The sequence below is a fragment of the Thermobia domestica genome, chromosome 8 (genome assembly GCF_964235325.1).
Source record: "Thermobia domestica chromosome 8, izTheDome1.hap1.1, whole genome shotgun sequence".
In the NCBI taxonomy this organism is placed as follows: Eukaryota; Metazoa; Arthropoda; class Insecta; order Zygentoma; family Lepismatidae; genus Thermobia; species Thermobia domestica.
This window is the reverse complement of record NC_137461.1, coordinates 169915978-169940745: the sequence shown is the minus strand read 5'-3', so window position 1 is coordinate 169940745 and position 24768 is coordinate 169915978. Positions and strand designations below refer to the sequence as shown.

At 36.2% G+C, this 24768-nt stretch overlaps 1 protein-coding gene across 1 annotated transcript; it reads left to right on the top strand.

Moving 5' to 3' along the window:
• The first annotated feature begins 23112 nt into the window (after positions 1 to 23112).
• Positions 23113 to 23490, top strand: LOC145692381 (protein GVQW3-like). Its single transcript, XM_081767680.1, has one exon. The coding sequence runs from the start codon at positions 23113 to 23115 to the stop codon at positions 23488 to 23490; it is 378 nt and encodes a 125-aa protein (XP_081623806.1).
• Positions 23491 to 24768: the final 1278 nt, after the last annotated feature.

Genomic DNA, 24768 nt, shown 5'->3' with positions numbered 1-24768 from the left:
AGTCAGTACTAACCGTCATTCTTATGTCGATGCTCTTAATGATTTAGTTTCCATGGAATTGACCTTTCTTTTCGAAATAAAACCTAGTAAATATAATTCCCAGCCCAAATGCATATACAGTTAGGTTAAGTGATCCAAAATTAATATTTTCCGAAAATTACAACATTCTACTTAGTCTAGAAATCGAAATATTTAAGTAAATAAACAATACGTAAATTCTTAACAGAAGTCGGGCGATATGATGCTAGTTTTTCGCTTTGAAATTATATTAAATGTTCATTTTTTTTTCCTCCGTGGCTGCAGAATAATTTCATTGTTGTCAGAATTTTATAAAATTAAATAATATCGTGGAGAACTCTACTTTCTGTGAACATACATATATATATATATTTTTTTTTCATGAAGCTACGAAGTATAACATAGTATTGTTTGCGTGGTAAAGGAGTCTTGAGTTCGAGGGATGTTTTGTGTGGTGGCCGGAACATAAAATGTTGGCAATGATTTATAGATTTAGAAGTATATGACGAAGTGTGCATATAGTCTGGGTGTAATTAAAGAAATAGGGTGTTTATGAAATACGACGTCGTAATAAACGAATAAAATGATAGTATGAATATATTGTGAAACGAAATGAATGAGAGGACACCCATATACATAGATATATATAGATATATATAAGCCCAGTTTATGATTAGTCACGTTTCGGTAAAAAGAATAGATATGTATATATTTTTAAGGATTATGTGTAGTTATCCACATCTCGGGTTCTGGCCCCTACACCGGAGCATCCTGCGAACATGTGGGTGAGATATTGCTGGACTATGTTAGTGCTTAATAGCTTAATTTGTTATTGCAGTCGTATTCGTTCATAATAATCTCGTTTAATAATATTTGTAGCATCATATAATCGCTGACTGGACATATTTAATAATCTATTATGTAAACACAATAGTTGTTACATAACGGGGCTGTAGTGAATTATATTTTTCGGTCGGTTTTAAAATAGAATATCCTGCTCCGTGAGATTTTTTTTCTTTTCTTCACGTTACTTACTCGGGCTAGCTTACAATATTCATGGAGGCGACAGCTCTGACAGGGTTACAGAATCGAAACAGTTAGTTATTGAAATTTATTTTCGCGTACCCGGATGTCGACCCCTAGTCCCCTTAAGTATTTTCATTTCTTGTCTTAGTTTAATTAGATGAGGGAAATTAACGACATCCCAGACTTTGGCATGTCTGCGCAGGGTAGCTATCGGTGATGTTTTGGTCATTGAAATCACCGATCCAAAATTCAGTTTATTTAATTTTTTTTTTGGCAAATCCATAATTAGGGTCTCTCTTATTTCATTGCCTTCGGTCTAATTTTCGTACTTTCCTCTAGATCCTTTCTCAGTTTTCGGAGAGGTCGGATAATTTTTTTTATTGTTCTAGAAATTTCAAAATTTAGGGCAATGACATCTTGCCCTCCCCCCTTTCTCCCTTTCGCCTGTTGGTTTGGGCCGGATACGGTTACTAAATAATAATTTTACAAGCGATAACTTGTGAAGTTATTATTTACAAGACACAGACTTGCTTCTTGGCACCAGGTATTTCCCTTGAGTCTACGTATTTGAGTAGACCACCCTTTTGGCATATTAAGAATATTTTGGCTATGGATTTGTTGAGAGTGAAATTCGACTTCTATCTTTGTAGTGTTAGTTATTTCTCACTTAAGTCTTTGGCGCCGCTATTCTTCGTCTTCCTTCTCCTCTATCTCTCTCTCTGTCCTCATTCTTCAAGTTTTTTTTTTAATTTTCAACCTCCCCCCCCCAGATTTTGGACTTGTTACTTACGATTTATTTAACGTACAACTCAGATCTAAAATTACCAGCTGAGACGTTGCAAGACACGATTCATGCATAAAGTAGATAGTGATTGGGTTCTCCATCACATTTTGACCTATTGCCAAAATGAATAACGACCTCATATTTGACGACACTTCAATTACGTTCTTTCACCGTCGTCCCTCTTAAGTTTTTTTTTTATCCATTGGTCACTTTCCTTCCGTTTTGGTTTTCGTTTATCTTGTAGTTAACCTGGGCCCAGAAATTGTATTTTGGTTTATCTATTTATATCTTTAGGAATGTTCTGTGTTACGTGCCTGCCTCACAAAGTTTTATTTTTTTATTATTTAAGCACGAATTGACTATATGAAAGTTAAAATTTATAGACGCGCGGTATCAGGTAAAAAGATCAATTTTTTTTTAATGTAATGTCGGAAGTCATTTGTTTTTCTTGTACAATGTTTGCAACCTTTTCTGAAATTATTGTTGGGGTTATTATTTAAAATGTGTGTGCGATTATTAAATATGAATATATGTATAGAGAGAGATAAATGAATACGTCGAAATGTACATGTGCTTAGTATGTGAATATGATGTTAAAGTAAAGTATGATATTAAATGTATTATATGGATATATGTAAGAGCGCTCGTGTCTGCCCCCCAAACGTGTATTGGTTGCTATAGTTTACAAGTAAGTCTCCGACGAATATAATAATATAGATTTTTGTCAAGAATACCGCCGTGCACTCAAATAATTTTCCTTTTCTTCTGAATAGATGTAAATGATAATCTATGTAATTATTATTTAATGGCATGTATTAAGAAGTAACGGCAGGTCTAAATGTAACCCACATCATAATGAATATTATCCCTGAACTACCAACCTAAAACCATTGTGGAAAGTGTACCTTTAATCCCTCTCACCTGCATATGTATCCTGTGACTTGATCAGTGTTTTTTTTATCCTGAATTTAAATCATTATACTCCTTATACCTGTGGAAGATCATCTCAAATCCGAACTATATATATATACATGCACAAAAGTGATCCTGGATAAATAAAAGGTCTCATGACGTGTCCCAGTGTTAAACAAATAACTTGAAATTATCCAATTAATAAATTTGGAAATGGACTGACTAAGAGGAGGAACATCCTCTGGCGGAAAGTGATTTCAAAATCCCTAGATGGGTATAAACGTTGTAGTATACGAGTGCAGCTATAAACTGCTAATAGTCACAAACTAAATATAGTTGATGAATGGTTTTATAAACCAATAGTTATATATATAGATATATATATATATATATAAACACAAACTAAGTTAAATGGAGCGAAATATTTTGGACACTACGAGTAGTGCGTGATTTGTGATTTGAACGCTCAGAATTATTAATATTTTATTTCTCAATGTGAGGTAGAGACTCATAAGTTCTAGTACACCTAAAAGTTTTTTTTCTTTTCTTTCCTCTTTGTCCATTTTTTTAAAAGTGAAATAAGTGTCTTCTTTGCGTATGTCGCAAATCATAATCTTGCTTTAGCATGCCTAAGATATAATATATGTAATTATTTTTTTTTCTCTTTCCATTTGTCAATATGATCGAATATATAAAGACTTACTAAAATATAACTCTATGTATTCTATTGATATATAACCAAGAACTTGTGGTTTTTTTAATACTTTCTTTATAATTATTTTTCCTTTTCACCATAAATGTAATAAAGTATTTGTACCTTTGTAGCTAGTTGGTTTCCTTTAAACATATATACACTGTCCTGAGTGAGTGAGCTAGTAAATGCATGATAGATTTAATTTAAGTAATTTTAGTAATATCATTTGTCATATTAATGTTTATAATATATGTGTCATGTTTTAATATATGTGGTAAGGTAAATAACCTAGGTCATGAAGGACCGCTACTAACAGTTTAAATCGGCTCTAGGAGTGAGACGAAAATAACAGGATGAGCCTAAATACGACATCTTTCTTCCAGGAAGTTGAAACCCTTATTGATACGATACATAAATTTATATTGAGTTTATAACTTTGATTTTTTTCTTTTTTCTTGGCTAATTCATATGTGTGGTCGATCCTAGAGATACTGGATGGTTATCAATCATTGTTTGGAATAACTCTACGAAGAATAATTTCGATTTTCTCCTTTCCTGGTCTAGGTCTGGGCAACCCCACAAACGTGGTGCCTGGAGCTAGGTCGGGGTGGTATGGAGGAACATGTGTTTATTTCGAAGCATTCTAAAATTGATTAATCGTTAATAACATTTAAAATGATTCATCTTTCAACGACTTTCCCGACTTCTTACTATATTCCCGGAATTATCCAGTAATCTGTTTCGTATTAAAATACTCTATTTGTTTCTCTTTCTTTTTCCTCCCTTTTCCTACCTCCTTCTTTTACCCTTCTACTTTCCTCTCTTTCTTTTTCTATTTCTAAATGAAAGAAAACGGAGTCATGACTGAGAGTAGTCGCTATTGGCGCGGTCAATAAGTTGTTTCGATAAGTTTCTTCGGAAGTCCGACATGGGATAATTAACCATGAGATGAATATGCATTGAGGGACGAGCAATAACAAGAAAGTTTGTTCAATTTTACTTTATTGGAAAATAATCATGATTGCAATTAGTAGGTGTTGTTTAGTAATCGCCCTCGTAAAAAGAGAATTAATTTTAGCGACTCCTCTACACTCCCTTCTTCGTTTACTACTATATATTTTTTTTTACCGTTTTCTTTTAAAAGGACCATACCTCAACATACGTTTTGGATTGTTTAATATCCAGGTCAAAGATTTGATATCAGTATAAACGTCAAATTTATTTCTTAAATAATGCTTAAATCGAGTTATGGTTTTTACTAAACTAATTAATTTCATATATTGATCTGTGTCTATCTGAATCTGAGAGTTTCTTTGAATAATACGCTATAGGAATAAGATTATTTTGATCATCATATTGTCCGATCCATCCACTAACTGATCTGCTATATCCGTCCGAAAACACGGAAAACCTTTTATTTAAATCGGGAACCTTTAATAAAGCGTGATCTTCAATTATTTGTTTAATTTTACTTAAGGTATTATCTTGCTCCTTGCCCCAAACAAAAGGTTTCTTGGGAGATCTAAGGTCACTCAAGGGACTCAATATATTTTGCTAGTCGGGCAAAAAACTACAATAAATTTACCATACCCAGTAGACGCAATAATCCTCTTTTATTTCGAGGTGGCGGAAGATTTCTTATCGCTTGAATTCTTGATGGATCAACTTCTATATTGTTACCATCCATTAAGAAGCCCAAATACATAATCTTGGCCCAAATACATAATAGAAAGACTTATCCGGAGATATTGTTAAACCATTTTTCTTAACCTAATACCAATTTGATCATTTGTTTATGTTGTTCTTTATCTCTATGAGCTAATAAAAGATCGTCAAAAATATAGTAACACCGCTATCTTCTAGATCTCCTAAAATCTTTTGCTTGACTGTATTCAATAAATTGCTTCCAGTTTCGATACCAAAGGGAACTCGGGTATACCTATAACAACCTTTTGGTGTAACAATCGTAATAGGCCTAGAATCTTCAGACAAAACGAGCTGGTGGTAGGTCCGTTTCATGTCCAAGCGGCGTATATAACGGCAACCCGCTAAGAGACACATTCCTCCATGTTTGGAGACGGAACCCCCCATAACTAACTGGTTAGCCCTAGTATAATTTCCTACTAGGCGATAACTACCATCTTTATTCTTAATTAAAAACAATTACTTTCGTATTTAAAACAATCAGTTTCTTCTAGAATACCCTGTACCAAGTTTCTTTATCAGTTCATCAAATGTTTTTTGCTTTTGTTTAGGTATGGAAAAAGAAAAAAGGTTTGTTTTCTTTTAAATAGATCTTACAGGCAAATCCCTTGTAACAACCAACCTTATTGGTAATGACATCATTATAATCTTTTTTGATTTTAGCAATGAATTCGAGAATGTCGGGATCGGAGTGTATCCAATCGTTCGTTTCTTTGCACTATCTTCTTTCACTGATTTATTTTTAGCTAACCCCGGAAGTACATCCAACACTTCTTTAGCACCAACATTACTCGTCAACTCTTTAGACTGTCCTACTTTGCTCGACAGTCCCTCCGAAGTAGGCATTTTTTTCCATCTCCTTAACAAGTTCATGAAACCTATGAGAAAAGTCCTCATCTATATCGGAGCAACCCGAAGACCTATCATCCAATGAGAGTTGTTTTGCAATTTGGGATTCATTCACCACTCGGCCCATATCCTCAGTTTTTATCCTATCATCATTACTTTACCATTACCTCCACACGATGTTTCGTTCTTTAATTCACTAACATCTGGGTCCAACTGACTCGGAAAATACACATTTAATGTTAAAAGTAGTTTTTCAAGTTCTTCTAAACTAATATTAATCTGGTTCGCAAAATCCTGTTGATTCGAGTTTCTAGAAGTAGAATATTCATATTTTCATGAGAATCCAAGGCCGAATCAACCTTGGACGCATACAAAAATAAATTGAGGCCATCTGGTTACTAGAAGAAAATTTACTCGCAGCACTGCTATTGGAAGATACTTTTGAATCTGAACGTTCACCCATCAGCTAATAAATTTTTGCGTCTGCTTCCATTGTGTAGATACAGAGCATCCTTCACATAATTGGCTCGGGCTCCGAGAGCTTTCAAGTACGACACACCAACCAAACATTCACAGGGCAAAGTATCTGTCACCCGAAACCTACGGTAACTTGAGAAATACCAGCTATAGTCACTGTTAACATGAGTTCCGTGTCAGCCATTAGCCTGTGTCCGGGGCAGTGTCGAATTCCAATTTATTCACCTTCTCCAAACTTGTAAGTGGGACGGAAAGTTTTTCTAACACTTGGGGTTTTACTAAATTGAATGAAGATCCACTGTCGCAACAATTTGACACCGTTACCCAACAGACCATAAACAAATGTAGCCGTTTTATTTTCATCCACTGAAGGTATCACCTTTTGATTTGGTACACCCCTTATCCGACTTCCAAATTCATTAGCGAACTTTACATGTTCAAATTTGCTAGTAGTAGAACGAAAAGTTAAATTTATTTCCATTTGAAGAAGTAGAAGAAGAATTTGCTTTACTAACTTTTTTATTCTTCGAAAACTCCTTTTGGTTATTATAAACTACCTTGTTCTCATGTTTTCTTTTATACATAGTAGACGTACTATTATCGAATGCTGAACTCATTCTAAATTTACCAGTTGCTATTTCAAAATATCCCTTTTTTGATTCTTTATATTGCTGATATTCAAAGATTTTCTTACGCAATTCTACAAGGTTTACCGGAACATTCTTTTGTAGACATTTATACTTTATAGCTGGATTTAACCCATTCATAATTATCATTATAAGCTTTGATTCTGAATCAGAAAAATTCAAAACCTTGGCAGAATTTACCACTGAGTCTACAAATTCCTCTACCCTTTCATTAAGACCGATTTTGCTACATATCCTATCGGCAATTAATGATCCTCGAACCAAAGGAGTAAAAAAAACTTACACATAAGGTCATTCTTCAACGAGTTCCAGTCTAAATTTAGCAAAATACCTTTATGAATCTCTTTCAAAAACTCGCCCTACATTTAATACTAACTGCTGACAAAATCATGGGAAAAGGAAAATATGAACTCGATAAAACATCTTGGATTCGAACCAAAAGAGCGAAAACTAGAAAACTATTTTTGCCATTTACAACTGGAAATTTATCAAATTTGGAATCTAAAATACCAGTAATTTTGGTTATATCTCATTACCTTGCTATTATCAAATTCGAACATATTTTTTACAAGCCTTTCCCATTTAGATTCACATTTCCTAACTGATCATTCAAAGTGTTAAAATCACTAAAGTTGGGAGAATTAACCGGTCCGCATTGTTTCAAATTAGGATCTAACCTCATACTATTATTCTTAAGTAACTCGCTGCCAGTAACTGGGTATACATATTCTGAATTAACTCTTGATTTTATTCTCGTTTCATTTTCCTCTGAGATTACATTCAGATTTTTATCAATATCTCCATGAAAGCGGACATTACTAGGTCTGAACCCCGGTCGGTTTCTTGTATCTAGAGCTTTATCAAATGTATTTATTAACGAGGTCGTCTCTCTATTAAGGTTAGTTTGTTTATTAACTTCTGGAATATTTCGATACCTCCTCGCATATGACAGACGTGATCTGTCAAACCTGTAAGGGTTAATGCCAACACGTTGATTTGAATTTTCAATTAAGGTAGAGTTAGGAAGAAAGTTTCTGTATGAATATTCATTATAGCGCGAAACTTCCAACATATTACCAACTTTGGGCATTTCCAACATCTTACTGCTCGTATCAGTTGCTAAATTTGTCAAAAAAACTACCGTTACGTGTAAAGGAATCTTCTAAGTATAGCGATTCATCGGTTCTAAATACAAATGGACTTGAATCATCTCTTAAATGAGATTCTACAAACCCAGTTCTGTCCAATCTGATGTAATCTTCGGGGATATCTACTGCAACACATTAATTTGAAGATTCCATACTCTATATTTCAACTGACGACGCAAATATAAATATGTCCACCTTAATTTCTAACTTACTTTAATAACACAAGGAAAATTCAGAAAAGTTTCGTGATATAACCTTATATAAATTTTGGGTTTCGTAGTGAATGGCAACAATACGCTAATTTAATCCGGAAATTTAAATATATCGTAAGCTTTTTCTAATGAAAAACACAAACTGCACGATTTAAATCCGGTTCCGTAATGAAATTCTTCACAAAAAATACATTAACATTACCAATAATTCATATTTAAATTTTGAAACACTCTCGTATTTACTCTTGTGTTTGAAAAAAGGAAAGAGAAATGAAACGCGTTTAATCCTTCAGTAATTGACGTAAAGTAATAGAGATTGCGCACAATACAAGTTATTTTAGCCTCAAAGTAAATTCCCAATAATTTTAAATTTATACAAGTACATGCAACTTAAAGTATTTGGATTGTGTGGCCTCATACCTTGTAATCAATAATATCATCTCACAAGTGCCCGAATGCTCCGATCCTATAATTCCGTTTGAAACCCACACCAAAACCGGAAAAACCCCACACCTGCGAAACCATATAGAGCTACAGGTTTCCCGCATGCAGAGGTATAGTAATTATTAAAAGGAGTAGTTGCATGAGAATTTTTTGTATAGAGATTTCTATTTTCCAGACACATACAAAATTTGCATTCCTAGGTCATTAATGAAAAATATTTTTACAGCTAACCACGACGATTTAGATCACCCAGTAGTAGTTAAAACACTTCGGATCATCTCATAATCATTTTATTAGAGGAATATGAGATCAGATGTTAAAAAATATTTAAAAGATTGCAATTTAAATCCGATCATCATCCACCAACTCGTTTCTTGTCTACTAATCCTTATTCGGCGCCTAGAGCTTTATTAGCCCTCGATTTTTTAAGTTCATATCCTTCAGGAAAACGTGGTGCGCGCTTCGCACTGGTTACCGTTGATGTGTTTGCTCAATACGGTACTGCTTACCCTTCGAAGAACGCCACTGCTACTTCTGTTATCAAATGTTTGTTTAATATATACATGCTACATTTAGGTATGATGGAAGAGGTAATCGCAGGCAACGCTGCCGTGTTTCATAGCAAAAAGTTTTTATCTAAAATGCAGGAGTACAATATTAAAGTTCATCATACAACACCCTTATCATCCCATGATTAACATCACGGAACATTCTAATAAAACTCTTTTATCTACTCTTAGGTTATGTCGCCAGTCACATAACCAATGGGCCGTAAACCAGACGCAAACAGTTCTATTATATAACTATTCTATCGTTGAAAGCCTTGGAGTTTTACCACCGAGTTTGTATCTCAACATTCATTTTTCTCGTCCCATTTTTAAGCATTTTGGTTTACAGGTATCTGAAGATTTCGATAAGGAAGATGGAATTAGTTCAAATAAACTACTTATGGCGGATCACCGACGGAAAGCCATCATTGAAAAAAGGAACGCACGATGGAACGACACTCAACAACAGCGACGACGTATAAAACAAGGAAGTTTAATTGTTCTAAAACAGCATAACATTAATAATGTTTTAAAAGGCGAAATTTTGAAATTTGTTGATTTATACCGAGGGCCTCTTTTACGTGTTAAAGTTATTAATGACCGTGTTATTGAACTTGTTGACCCCTCAACAGGTGAATATATAGGACTTCATTCCATAGACAGTACTATACTATGGGAACCTACGCCAGAAACCCGTGAAATCTAGATGACCTTAGCACGTCGCCAACTACCAGAAGACCTTTTGCATTATCTCAATCTATTATCTGTCAACGAAACCCAAGAACCAGTCTCTTTTTTCCCCTAGCGGAAAAATAAACTTGTCCAAGCCAGAAAACAAGTGTGACGAGGGTAATTCGAATCTTTTACAGGTCAACTACTTATCAACCACCCGTTTGTTATCTGTTTATTTAGGAGATCCTTGGTTACATTATTACTTTAATTCACCAGATTGGGAGCCTACTTGTGTTCCATTGGTCGCACCACCTAACCTTATCGGCGGACTACAACTGCGAAGAGGTTATTGTGAAAAAAAATAAATAATAAGAATAGATGGTAAGTGAATTTCATTTTACTTTCAACTGCCGATGAGGAAGACCAACAAAAAAAGGGGAAACTACGAATTTCTTTCAGTCGTTCTTTTTGCTTCCAGACTTTTACCAGCGAAGAATAGGTATCACGTTTTTCTTTCTTTTGTTTTGATAAGCCAACCGCTGGACTTTCTGACTATCTGTGTTGACGTCTACGAAGAATGGACAATATTACCGAATGGTCCCTTTTCTCCTTTTCGTTTTGTCTACATTTAATACGTCACTGAGTACTAGTGTTGCAAACGTTACTAAAAATTTACTTTTAACTCAATATTGTCAACCTTTAGGTTCAGATGTTAGATTTTTATTTTTAGTAAATAATAATACGCATTGCATGCATAAGGAAGGGAATCGCGTTGTCTAAAAGAGATTTGAAGTCTGTACGGAGATTTCGACACCCTACCTAGTGGGAGGATATTTCGGTTTTATAATATATCTTATTATTAAGTGTTTTAAATTTTAAAGTTCTTTTTCGAACCCTCTCCCACTTTCCAAATCCTTAAATATGTTATTACCTGCGACTTACAATTAATGTTTAGCTTTTTAGAACCATTTCCAAACATATGTTGAGATGCACAGGATAAGACAGATTTTAGTTGTTAATTATATATACATTTGTGATTGAAATTTAACATTTAACCCTAATGAGTAGAGTATGAAATTTTTAAATCCTAATTAATCTCAAAATTTTCTTTTTTAGTGTTAATCCTACATTTGGCTTTCATGTGTTTATTGTAATTTTGTTGAATCTCATTTACGTCGCTACTCGATTTTGATTTAATATTTAACTCGAATTTCCAGGGTATGACACGATATATTTTTGTTCGAAGAGAAAAAGCTTGGAAAGGGGTTAGACTTAGGTCTAACGAGTGATAACAGGTATTTCCTTGTTGGATATGAGTATGTGTAGGAATGTCATGTAGAGATGCAAGGGCTCGCAAAAAAACGGCTTTTTTTTTTTTTGAAAAAAAAACTGTTTTCTCTGCTTCGCTTTTTTGCTTGGGAAATTTTGGGCTTTTTTGAAAATTTTGCTTTAAACTGATAAAGCAGACCGCGTTTCGCTTCTCTACAACAAAACAATTCTTTTAATTAGTGGTTGATGCAGATAATAATATGAAACCTCGAAAATAAACCATGAATTTCAAAAAGATTTTTTTAAAATTCTTAACATATTTATATTATGAATTCTAAAGGATTAAGCAATATATGTAATAATATTTTAACCTCTTATATACAATAAGTACTTTAAAAAATGATACACAAATAACTAGTAAAATTGTATGTAGTATTTTTACTTCAAAATATCACACACCCTCGTTTCGAAGCAAAATGAAGAAAAAACATGAGAGAAACCTGCACATCAAGAGCATTGCTTCGGGTGGTTCTGTATATTCTTGAAATTTTTCAGTTAAGTTTTAACTTTCATATACATGAATATTTCGAACAAATTTTTCACTGATTGATCACATACGTAATAATCTGTTACCACCTATCAGGTGCTTCGGATCTGCAAAATCGGCAAAGCTCCAAATTCTGTAATGCATTGACTGTTCTTTAAGTTTGTTCAGAATCGGGAAAGTATAGAATTTTCTGTTCGTGGATCATATACGTAACAGACGGTTCATCTGAGCGTATGGTTTCCTAGGCTGTAGAATATATAACCACCATCACGGTTTACCCAGTCCTGAAGGTTTCTGAATTTTTAACAGGAAAATTAAACATATCGTTACGAAACTACTTTTTTTTTTATTTTATTTTTTATTTTTTTTTACAAAAAAGAAAATCTATGGAAAACATTTTAAGAGTGTGGAAGAATCAATCACTGTTCCAATTCACAAGAAAGACGAAAAAATTGATTGTAATAATTATCGAGGCATTTTTCATAACACACTATTAATAAGATTGACCCCATACGCACATGAAATTATTGGAGATTATCAGTGTGGATTTAATCGAAATCGACCAGATGTTTACCATTCGACAAATACTCGAAAAGAAATGGGAATATATTACCCAGTACATCAACTGTTTAGTGATTTTAGAAAGGCTTACAACTCGGTTAGGAGGGAAACATTGTACAACATTCTTACAGAATTTGGAATACCGAAAAAGCTAGATTTATTAAGGGTTTAAATGAATCCCAGAGTAAAGCCCGAGTAGAAAAATGCGAGCTTCCACGTCGAGATTGGCCTGAAACAAGGATATGCGTTATCGCCGTTATTATTCAGCTTTGTTCCGGAGTACGCTATAAGAAAAATCAAAGATAGGAACCAGGGCCTAGAGTTGAATGGTATTCACCAGGTTATGGTGTATGCTGATGATGTATATCTGATAGAACAATCGAAAGAAATGCAGAGGCCTTATTAAACGCTTGCAGGGACATAAGTAAATGCAGAGAAATCTAAATACAAGGAAGTTCACAAGGATCGTAATACGGCAAATTATGAATGCGTTAAAATATCAATTATTACTTTCGACACAGTGGATACTTTCAAATATCTTGGATCACTATTACCAGACCAAAATCATACCCACAAAGAAATTAAATGTCGACTGAAATCAGGAAATTCTTGTTATTATTCAGTTCAAAATATTTTGTAGTCGCGAATTCTGTCAAGGAATTTAAAGCTTAAAATATATAAAATTACAATCATGCCTGTTATGCTTTATGGTTGTGAAACATGGTCGCTTATGCTGAGGGAAGAACACAGGCTGAAATTATTTGAGAATAAAATTCTGATACTAATATTTGGATCCAAGAGGAAGGGGAATGGCGGAAACTTCATAAGGAGGAACTACTAATTTGTACGGTTTACCAAACATCGTTAGAGTCATCAAGTCTAGGAGGCTCAGGTGGGCAGGTCATGTAGCCAAAATGGAAGAAAGTAGGAACGCTTTCAAAGTTTTAACTGGAAATCCAATCGGGAAACGTCCTTTAGGAAAGCCTAGGCCCAGATAGGAGGACAAGATTAAGATGGATCTAGCAGAAATAGGAATACAGAGTACAAACTGGATTGAATTGGATAAGGACAGAAGTCAATGGAGAGCTTTTGTGGCCATAGAGAAAGAGGAAGAGAGAATACATTTAAGTTAAGCACAACTGCACAACAAACATGAGTGATTTGTTAGCTTTCGCGCTTCTATCGTGAAGTCCGGGATTCAACCCCGCATTCGACCATTTTGACAGAAGTTTTTCTTAATTCCATCTGTGAATGTAGAGATAGTGCGTGTACTTTGAGCCCTGTCCGACTTCCTTTCTAATCTTTTTAAATCTTTGTTATTACTAATTACCAGCAGTGATGGATTTGCGAAGAGGGTTAGGTTGGGGATGTCTTTCGGATTGAAGCCTCTACCTCGAAATTACGGAATTTCTAAAACAAATTAAATATTAGTTTTGCCTTTATTCATAAACTTCAAGCGGTCCTTAAATAAAAAAAATTAGAAATTTTTAGAAAAACTAAGCATTAATAAGAAAAGCCCCTCCCAAAATACTTTTCTAAATCCGCCACTGATTATCAGTATAAAATGGTCTTCAAGGTTGTATCTGGAAGATTATAGCTGAATATACAAACGAAACGAAATATTTGTTATGCTTGTACTCATAAACTTAAGCTCCTCTTAAATAAAAGTTAAGAATTTTTAGAAAAACCAAACATTATTCACAAAGAGCCCTCCCAAATATTTTTCTAAATCCGATACTGATTATTTCTATCAAATTGTATTCAAGGTTGTGTTCGGAAGATTATTGTTAAATCATTGCACAGCTACAGTATAACAGAAATGTGGAAGTACGCTCTGACAGATATATTGAAAAACGCACGCTCTGATGGATATATTGAAAAACGTGAGTTTAATTATGTGCTAGAAGCTAGAGTACTAAGCTCTAAAAGTAAAACACAGATGAGTAAAAAGAAATGATCTAGAGAAGAAAAAAATGTCGATAATTCAGAAGTTAAAATAAAGTTAAATAGCTTCTAAAATTGCCCTCAAATACTACGTACTTTATGTTTACTTTAATTCATAAACCATGTGCTCCATCCATCATGATGGTGAATTCCGGAGCGAAATATGGCATTTAGGTCATGGAATCTTTATTAACTTTAGAGTATACTATAAGAAAGCTATTTAAACAGAAAAACCATGAAAATGAAAAAAGCCAAAATTTCCAAAATTCTCATTTTTTTCCCCAAAAAAGCCGGCTTTTTATATGCAACCATCGATTCAAAAAAGCCAGTTTTTTGCATCTCTAATGTTATGTGAAAAGGATATTCCTCGAACTAGAGTAGTAATCTTTTATTTTAGAACTATATGAAAAAGTATTATGATGGGGAACGGTCGTGTTTCTCCCATATTTATATGTATGCGGAAATATGTTTGATTTCTATATTTTCTTGTAATTTCCGATTAACGTTCTTTTCGTCTTCTCGAGACACACTTGGCGACCGTAGGGAAACTTCTTCGGGTAGAATATTTTACGGGGATAGATATATTTATTTACATGGACGCAGCATTTCCTGGAATTGGTTTTATTGCAAAATGGACTTGGCTAATCCATTGGATATTCCGTAGCTAACTGTATTTTTACTATCATTCGTAAAATATATTTTTTCTTCCTTCACTGTAATCGGTAACTAACCATGTGTATTGTTGTGCTAAATATTTTCAGTATATTTTGTTGTCCAGTAATACTCCAGTGAATATCTTAGTGTTTATTGGTCGTAATTATATTATGTGTACTTGTATGCTAATATGTTGTAATGTTTTTTTTATACTAATTTTGTGAAAGTTAAATTTTAGTTATAGTATGTTTCAGAAACTATTTGAATATGGAGATAGATTCCGAAAAGTAAACTTATTATGTTGCTTTCCAGCAGCATGAAGCCATAACATTCTATGAAAACTCCCTTCTGTCAATTATCTCACATGCTCGATGACTGAATTTTAATGTCTTAATAGAAATCTTTTGAATATCTTTTGTAGCGAGGATGCCTAAGAAAGTTCGTCATGATTGTTTTGTATGGAATTTAGTTTCGACGTTTCAGGCACAACCACAAAGTTATAATGTCATTGACTATACTTTTGTGTTTATATCCCATATTTTTCTTTTAATGGATCTTGTGTATTGTGTCTTATATAGACGTATTTTAATGATGGTATGACAGCATTTGTATTTTGTGTGTACACGCATCTTTCTCCTTGATGATAGATTGAATGTTGGTATGTTGTTGATGTTCCAGGGAACGTATGTGCATATTACTGAATATTAAAGTGTTTATACTTCAGTTATGTATAGAAACATTTTTCTGAGCGCCTAAGGCTGCAGACGTCTTTTCACGTTTCTACGTTTTGCATCGCAGGAGTCGATCGTATATGTACACGCATTGTACGTTTCACTACCTATGGTTTTGGTCAGTACATGACGTACTGACCGTTTATTTTCAGGAACGTTTGGACTGAGTCAACTTCCATGACTTAGACCTTCGAAAAACTCGGATCCACGTTGTATAGTTTCCAACGTTTTATTAATGAATTTTTTGAAGATAATATCCGCACATTCTGGTAACCCTACAATATTTACGTTTTTTTAGAAAGCAAATAATTATTATTCTAGGCCTACGCTCACAATAATAACTTTGTTTCAGAATGAAATTACGTTTGGCCCGAGCATTATTGAATAAAGTCTTGATCTTTTACATGCTAAACAGAGATTGCTTTGATCTTTTGGCATATCAGATTTCCTTGATACATGTTAACGAAATCACAATTTCTTGATATGCAGGTTTAAGCTTGTTTGTTGGAATCACTATTGATGTCAGCTTTGATTTTTTTTTTTTTTTTTTTTTTTTTTTGAAAAACGATTTTTCGTTCTTTTTCTCTACACAACACAAAGCACTAACTTTATTCGAGAGAGAGAAAAGGGACATGCAGGTGGAAACCTTATTTTTGTTTGTATATTGCCAATCGATAATGTGTTTATATTTTCATTCATTTTACTTTGTCAATAATTCTTATATTCTTCCAATATGTAACAGTAATATTGAAACTATGGCAATAATTTCAATATTTTAATACGTTTTACATTTTTTTGCTATTTGCATATTCATTCATGTTTTAACACGTTCGCTGCGGCAGTGTAAAACCGAATTGAGTTGATTTTAACGTCCCGTTCAGCAGCGAGGCTATATGTTTGGATCTCAGTGCTATACGAGTCACCGTGTGTCTCGTTGGAGGTTAGCACATGGATGAGAGTAATGTTAAAAATCTGTACAAACGGAAATACCAGAAACGCACAGAAATAATACAATGAATACAATGGCACTGCACAGAAATGAAATATCGCACGAGCCACCAGTGACTCGTAACGCAGCAAACGTGTACTAAATAAAATACATATAAAGTATAGTCTAAAAGGAGAATTTTTACTAACTTCTATTGAAATGTTTCATAATCATTCTTGAAGTTAATATTTCTATGAATAGTTATTGTGTATGTATATTTACTCCACATTATACAATATAAAGTGATCGAATCGGAACACTTAAAAACATTTTACGAATTACGAAATTATTTTTTTAAAAAGTAAGAATTTAAATAGACCTTATGAACGATTTCTGTGCAGTTTCAGTGAAAAAACGAAAAACAAATGTTATCGCACAGGTGTTTAAACTATCTCTCTTTTTTTTCACACCCATGTATAGTGAAAAAACTTCTCCCTTCCGTTCTATTAAATTCAACGTTGAACAACGTGGGACGTTCAACACGGGAAAACAAGGATTTCTTCATACGAAGAGACGGAAGATAATGAAATGCAACTGCAGCAGTCATTTGAAAGGATCTTACCACTTTGTGGAACAGCTGGATTGGATATTATTCACGCAGGACGATGTTTTGTTGTAGTGAGTGATCAACGAGTTAAACTTTTTTTAAATAGCCCTTTGGTGAAAAATCACTAAACCTTTATACACGTAATCTATTCTCACACCGTATATGTGTTGCCAACTAATTATGATTTTCCATGAAAAACTGAATTTTATTCCAATTTTCTTAAACGGCCAGGAGTTCTCAACCTGTACTTCATGTGTACTTGACAGGTTGGTGTGTTCGGAAGCCAAATTATACAACCGTCACCAGCTTACATAAGTAATTTTTGTGCACACTCTGTATATTTTGGAAAGAGAAAAACATTCTTCGATTTATACTTTTTGCGACGCAAATAATTTCTTTCTTCGATGGGAGCTGATAGTAACCGATTTCTTTCCCACGAATTAGAACGAAAGAGTCTGTCATCGTTCACCCATACATATATGTGAAATGTTGTTTTGCGGTGAGATTTTAGTGAGTAATACCACATTCATTTTCTGAACTATATATATGAAAATCGTATTTCTACTACTTGGATACTTCAGTGTTTCTTCCTTACTCATTAATATGGAAAGACTATATTACATGATTGCTTGGAACTAAATTAAGTGTTTTCTTCAATCACTTACGGTAATACTTAGCATGAACAGGTGCAACCTAAATGAAATCTTTAAGTTTACGTCCCACGTTTATGCCGGTTAGGCTAAAGGAGAATGAAGATGAGAATGAAGAGATGGTGAGAAATGAATGAAATCGTGGAATGAAGGAAGTGGGAAGAAACTGGAGAAACCCCGAAAAAACCAGCGAGCGCGGTGTTTGTCTACCATAAAGTCCACACGGCAAGAGCTGGGATAGAATCAGGGACCTCAAGCACCGGAGGTGAACGCTCAACCACTGTCACCGCGCCTCCAGGTGCAACCTAGTCAGACTGTCGACTAGAAATATTGTTCACCCAGTTTTTATCTAGAAGTTCTCACGGTCAACTATCGTATTTTTTTTTTTTTTTTTTACATTGTGGCCAGTGAACTGTGAATTAACGCAGATTCTTTCAACATTTAATTTGCATATCCATACAGGTGGTTTAATCCGATTACATTTTAAAATGAACTGTCAACATTGACCAGCTGGTCAATTTAGCTCGTACCTGAAGCACCTCAACTCCAGGAGTTTTCTCCGTGTGAGGATACAGAATTGCTCATTTAATTCGCTATAGAATTACGCAAAAGGGCATCAGCCTAGTAGCCGCCTAAGGACTTGTAAAGCGGTTAGCCCCTATTTAGTGACGTTTTCGGTCCGTTGACCCAGTGCGCATAATTTAGTAAACTGGTTCTACAGAGGTCCTAAATTATACATTGCGACTACGTGTACAAAGGTTGTTCAGTCTACATTTGGCCAATTTCGACTTACCTAAAAATTTAGAAGAATCCATGGCGCCAGGTCCGTAAGTGCGCGATGTGTTTCCCTTGGTTCCTAACAATAGCCTGACAGCGGAATTTCCACTGTAATAGGCTTCTCTGAAGAACCGGGAGGAGAATCTTGTTCCATTTCCTTTGCACAGCTTTCCAAAGTCCTTCCACAGTTGTCACACGCCGTTTTCCCAAAGCCCACTTCAGCCATCCAAATCCATAATAGTCCATAGGACTTGCATCTGGAGATTTAACAGGTACCTCATTGAAAGGTATCACCCGTATACCACTTGCCTCCTCCATCTCCCGGTACAATGCGAGGGACGATCGTGAGGTATGTGATGAGGCCTTGTCCATGTGAATGCGCACCAGATTGGCGTCATTTCCGTACATTGTTGGAATCTCATGCTCGTAGATCGGCCGCATGATCTGCTCCTGAAAATATTGCGAATTTATTTTGCAGTTCTTCGCCACCCTACGAATCTTCAGTTTACCTCGGTAACAGTAGCCAGTAACGACCATGAACCCTTTTGGGAAGGATTCTTTACAGACACGGACTCACCTTCTGAAGTTCTTGGCGCCTTTCTCTCGGTACATGATGGCTCTTGGTTTGCCGCAGTCGGAAAGGTAAATACATGCTTCGTCGAGCGTCGCGACGTACATCCACCTTTGTTTTGCCAGATGCCGTTCGTACAGCTTCCGGACTTACACTTTCGTTCCTTTTGGTGGGCATCCCTGAGAAGATGGCCGCGAGCTTTCATGACTTTTTCCAGCTTGAGTTGATGGTGTAACGTGCGGCTCAAAGTCCGCAAAGACACGTCAAGACGATTAGCCATACACCTTTGTGCTGGCGGATTTTCTTGCATTGCCATTTTGCGAAGTTTCCTCTACATGGTGGAGGTGGCCTTGGTGCATTCCCGCTTCCTAGGCAACTTCGTTAGTAATCCAAATGGTTGAGCTTCGTTGCCCTTGTACTTTTTAATAACATTTTTTGTTCCACTTAAACTGATGTGGCAACCATTCTTCTTGCACAGTTTTCTAATGACAGAAACACTAAAGTGGGCGTCATAAAGAGCTGCAACATAGTCTTCCCAAAACCGGCTTAGTTTGGGCGGCATTTTGGTCACAGAGGGGAAACCTACACACTTGGAAACAAATTTAACACAACACTCACAACAATGGTCCTGTTTTGTGCGTTATTGTCGTCCGCGCGGAAAAACAACTCCGTTCCCAGGAAGCCACTGCACAACACTGCAGGACGCCACGAGCCAGGTCGAGTGAGTCCATTCTGCCTGGGAGGGGTAAGGAACGAAATCGGCCAAACGTAGGCTGAACAACCTCTGTATTTGTTCTGCTTGATATTACTGTCAACTTTTTACGGATTCTTCTCGCAGCAGCCAAGAACTTACGTGGTGAGATTATTTTCAGTGTTACTCCTCAGTGCTAATCCCTTGTGCATTAGTTAGTGGTGTGAGAAAAGTATTTGTGGTGAACCCCCAAATATAATATTTCGTTCATATATATATATATTTGGTCTAGGAATTAATTCGTGCGGGTGGACAAGAGATGGCGCAACGAACGGAGCGTCCCACAGTTCCGTGTATCCACACATGTGTTGCAAACCCCTGTCATCGCGTATCGTTCGTAGTATAGGGCAGTGGATTAAAGCGTCAACAACACCAGTTTGTAGTTAAGTGAACATGGCGCAATTTGTGCCTGATAAAGTGTTCTTGCGGGGTGTCCTGCTGCATTACTTTAACATGCAGAAAAGTGCGACTGAAAGTCATCGTATTTTGGTGGAAGTGTATGGTGACCATGCTCTAGCTGAGCGAACGTGTCAGAAGTGGTTTGCACGGTTTAGAAGTGGTGATTTCGGCTTGGCAGACCAAGAGCGAGCTGGACAGCCAAAAAAATTTCAAGACGAAGAATTGACAGCATTGCTCGAGCAGGATTCGTGTCAAACGCAGGAACAACTTGCAGCAGCATTAGGCGTTGATCAAACAACAGTCTCCAAACGCTTGAAAGCCATGGGAATGATTCAAAAGATGTCACATTGGGTTCCACATGAATTGAAAGACAGAGACGTTGAAAGACGAAAAACCATTTGCGAATTGCTGCTTCAACGACAGAGCAGAAAGGGGATTCTGCATCGAATTATTACGGGTGACGAGAAGTGGATCCATTACGAGAACCCTAAACGAAAAAAGGCCTGGGTGAAACCAGGTGAACCAGGTCCATCACAACCAAAACGAGATATTCACTGTGCAAAGGTTATGCTTTGCATATGGTGGGATATGAAAGGTGTGGTGTACTATGAGCTGCTGCAACTATGAATGGAGAACGTTATCGACGACAATTAATGCGTTTGAAGCAAGCTCTGGCCAGAACACGACCAGAATGGGAGAACAGACATGATAAACTTATTGTTCAACATGATAACGCTCGTCCACATGTCGCAAAACCGGTCAAAACCTATTTAGAAAATGTCGGATGGGAAGTTTTACCCCACCCGTCGTATTCACCAGACGTTGCTCCTTCGGACTACTACTTGTTCGATTGCATGAACAACGATTTGATTGGACAGCGGTTTACTTCTTCAGAAGATATCGAAACATGGGTCTCTGACTGGATCGCTTCCAAGGATGAGGACTTCTTTCGCCACGGAATCCGTACATTGCCTGACAGATGGGCGAAAGTGGTGGCTAGCGATGGACAATATTTTTCTTAAGGTATTTATGTATTTTGTGTTTGTACTACAGCTTCAATGTGTGCGTACCAACCGCACGAATTAATTCCTAGACCAATATATATATATATATATATATATATATATATATATATATATATATATATATATATATATATATATATATATATATATATATATATGTGTGTGTGTGTGTGTGTGTGTGTGTGATACATTTTTAAAAGGCTATAACAGTGTAAAATGCGAAGTGTAATTTTATGTTTGTGGAAATAGTTAAGTGTCTACACCCATATGAGTGTTTAGTGTTGTAATTTTTTTCTTCGATATATATATTTTTACACACAGTACATTTAATAAATAAGCATAGTATTATTTTATTTGATGTGTTTTCGTTGCATGTATGAATGATATTTTTGTGTGTCGTGAGTGATCATCTGGATGTCTGCGAGGATTTCGAGACGAGGCATCCGAACCTCTCGATGCTTGATGCTTATCTCATTGTTGAGACCTGAGGGCAATCTCGGAGAAGTTCTGTAATCGCTTTTTGGAAATGTTCTTTAATGTCTTAACCAGGTAAGTTCAGATCTGAAAGTACTCGTTGGTGGGACAGCAGGGGCAGATCTGGAAAGCGGTTACAGAATTACAGACCTGTTCAAATTATTAAAACTCAATATTCAGCTTCTGGATTGTTTACTGTTCTTACAATTTTACATCAGAAAACGCGTTTGAACTTAGTCCAAATTAGTGTCCTGTAACTCTAATTTCTTGTGGTCTTGGCACATGCTTTTAAATATCAATTAAAAATGCGGACGTGACATTTAAATATAAATACTATACAATGTGTGTATCTACATTGGAAACAAAAAATGAAATGTAATACTTACAAGAAAATGATCTCTCACACAAAGATTACTATTTCGTATGAAATCCGTTAATCTTGATTAAGTCTTTTATCCTTTGTGGCATGCTATATGCGAATTTAGCACATTTTGACTTCAATTCAGCATCGTGATACCACAAATTGTTGATCTTTTCGATCAATTGATGTTTGGTTGCAATATGCTTCTTCTTTAGCTTTTCCTTCATGAAGCTCCAGGGGTTTTCAATCGGGTTCATATCAGGACTATTGCCCGGCTACGGAAGAACACTAATTTCGTTGTTCTCGAAGAATTTTGTAACAGTTTTGCCCCGGTGGCATGCGGCTCCATCATGCATAAAGATGAAGTGTGCGTCATCAAACCAGATTGCAGTCTGGGGAAGCAGTTCTTTTTGAAGAACTTGTAGATATTGGCCGTGATTCATTGTTCCCTCTATTATATGCAGTTTCCTAGGCCCGAAGACATACACCACACCCCAGACCATGACTGAAGTAGGATGCTTCATTGTTTGTTGGAGGCATTCAAACTTAAATTCGACGTCGTACATACAAGGATAAATCAAAAAGTAAGGTGAAATTGCCTGTCAAACCCATAGTATTGTGTGTAGCTAATTAATTCTTTTCCATGTTACAGGTAATCTGGTAATAGAAGTGTGACGGCTTGTACAACATTCTATGTTTACCCGTCTGGTGCTGAGAGCAACTTGAAGATGGCGCAACGACTGGAACATTACACCAAGGAGGAAGTGCGCCGTGTCATTCGTTTTTTCTGGGCCAAGGGAACAAAACCATGTGATATTCATCGAGAATTGGTGCAGGTCTACGGAGATAGTGTTATGTCGCTGAAACAAGTGTACGTGTGGTGTAACGCATTTGCAAGTGGTAGGAGTACTGTCACAGATGATGGCAGACCATCAACGCCAATCACCGACACGAATGTGGCTATCGTCGATGCCATGATACGTGAAGACAGAAGAGTGCGGTTGCAGGACATTGCCAATGAATTGAATATCTCTTACGGTTCCGTAAGCGATATCGTCCATGACCAACTGGGCTTCACAAAAGTGTGTGCGCGCTGGGTACCTTAGCTTCTGAGTAACGAACACAAAAAACAGCGAATGGGCATTTCCCTGAGCCACCTCACACGTTATGCCGACGAAGAAAATTCATTCCTTCATCGCATCATAACGGGCGATGAAACTCCGATACCTCTATGGACACCTGAATGCAAACGTCAGAGCACGACATGGAAACATCCATCGTCACCACAGGCCAAGAAATGCAAGACAATTGCATCTGCCCAGAAAACAATGGCTACTGTCTTTTGGGACCGTCTCGGTGTTATTCATGTTGAATTTCTGGAAAAGGGTACGACCATTAATGCAGACACCTACTGCCAAACCCTGGACAGGCTGAACGCAGCCATACGGCAGAAACGGCGGGGGGCACTCCGAGAGGGCGTGTTGTTACTGCATGATAACGCACGTCCACATACAGCCGAACGGACCCGTACACACCTCCGCGGATTCAAGTGGGAAATTCTCGGTCACCCTCCGTATAGCCCTGATTTAGCCCCGTTGGATTACCATTTGTTCGGCCCCCTGAAGCAACATCTCCGTGGGCAGAGTTTCCAGACACTGACAGAGGCACAACAGGCTACACGTACCTGGTTAGGAAATCTGGAACCACATTTCTTTGAACAGGGCATGGATGATTTGGTGCCACGTTGGAATAAATGTTTAGACAACTACGGTTCCTTCTTCGAATAATAGTGTGACACCATACTTCAAACATAGTAAAGCTTCATCGACGTATCTCTGTACGCTTTTCTGTAAATCAACAATTCACCTTACTTTTTCATTCACCCTTGTATTATGAACATTAATTAGACACGAAGACACATCATTCATCACTGAAATATCTATTCTCCAATCATTAGCAGTCCAATGTTCTAGGCTTCGTGCCCATTCGAGGCGCTTCTTTGCCAAGATTGGAATAATTTTTGCTTTCTTTCTTGGCCTGAGTGCTTTTATTCCCTCAGAACAAAGAATCCTTCGAACATTTCTCAGGCGTTCCTGTTTCCCAGAGTCGATCTTTTTAGTTTTTTGATACCTCTTAGCATGGCTTTGGATTTTACCCACACTTCCCAAGCCTATTTTGCTGATACATTTGCTTCATGCTCATGGCAACGGAGACTTTACTCACAGATTTTTGCCCTACCCCAACTCTAATAGCAATTTGTCGTTGTGTGTATCTTCCTTCCGCCAAAAGTGTTTTGACAACTTCCACTTTACACACAGAAAAGTCTCTGGCTTTTCAAATTATGCCGCGATTACAGGACTTCATAGAATAAAAGATTAATACAT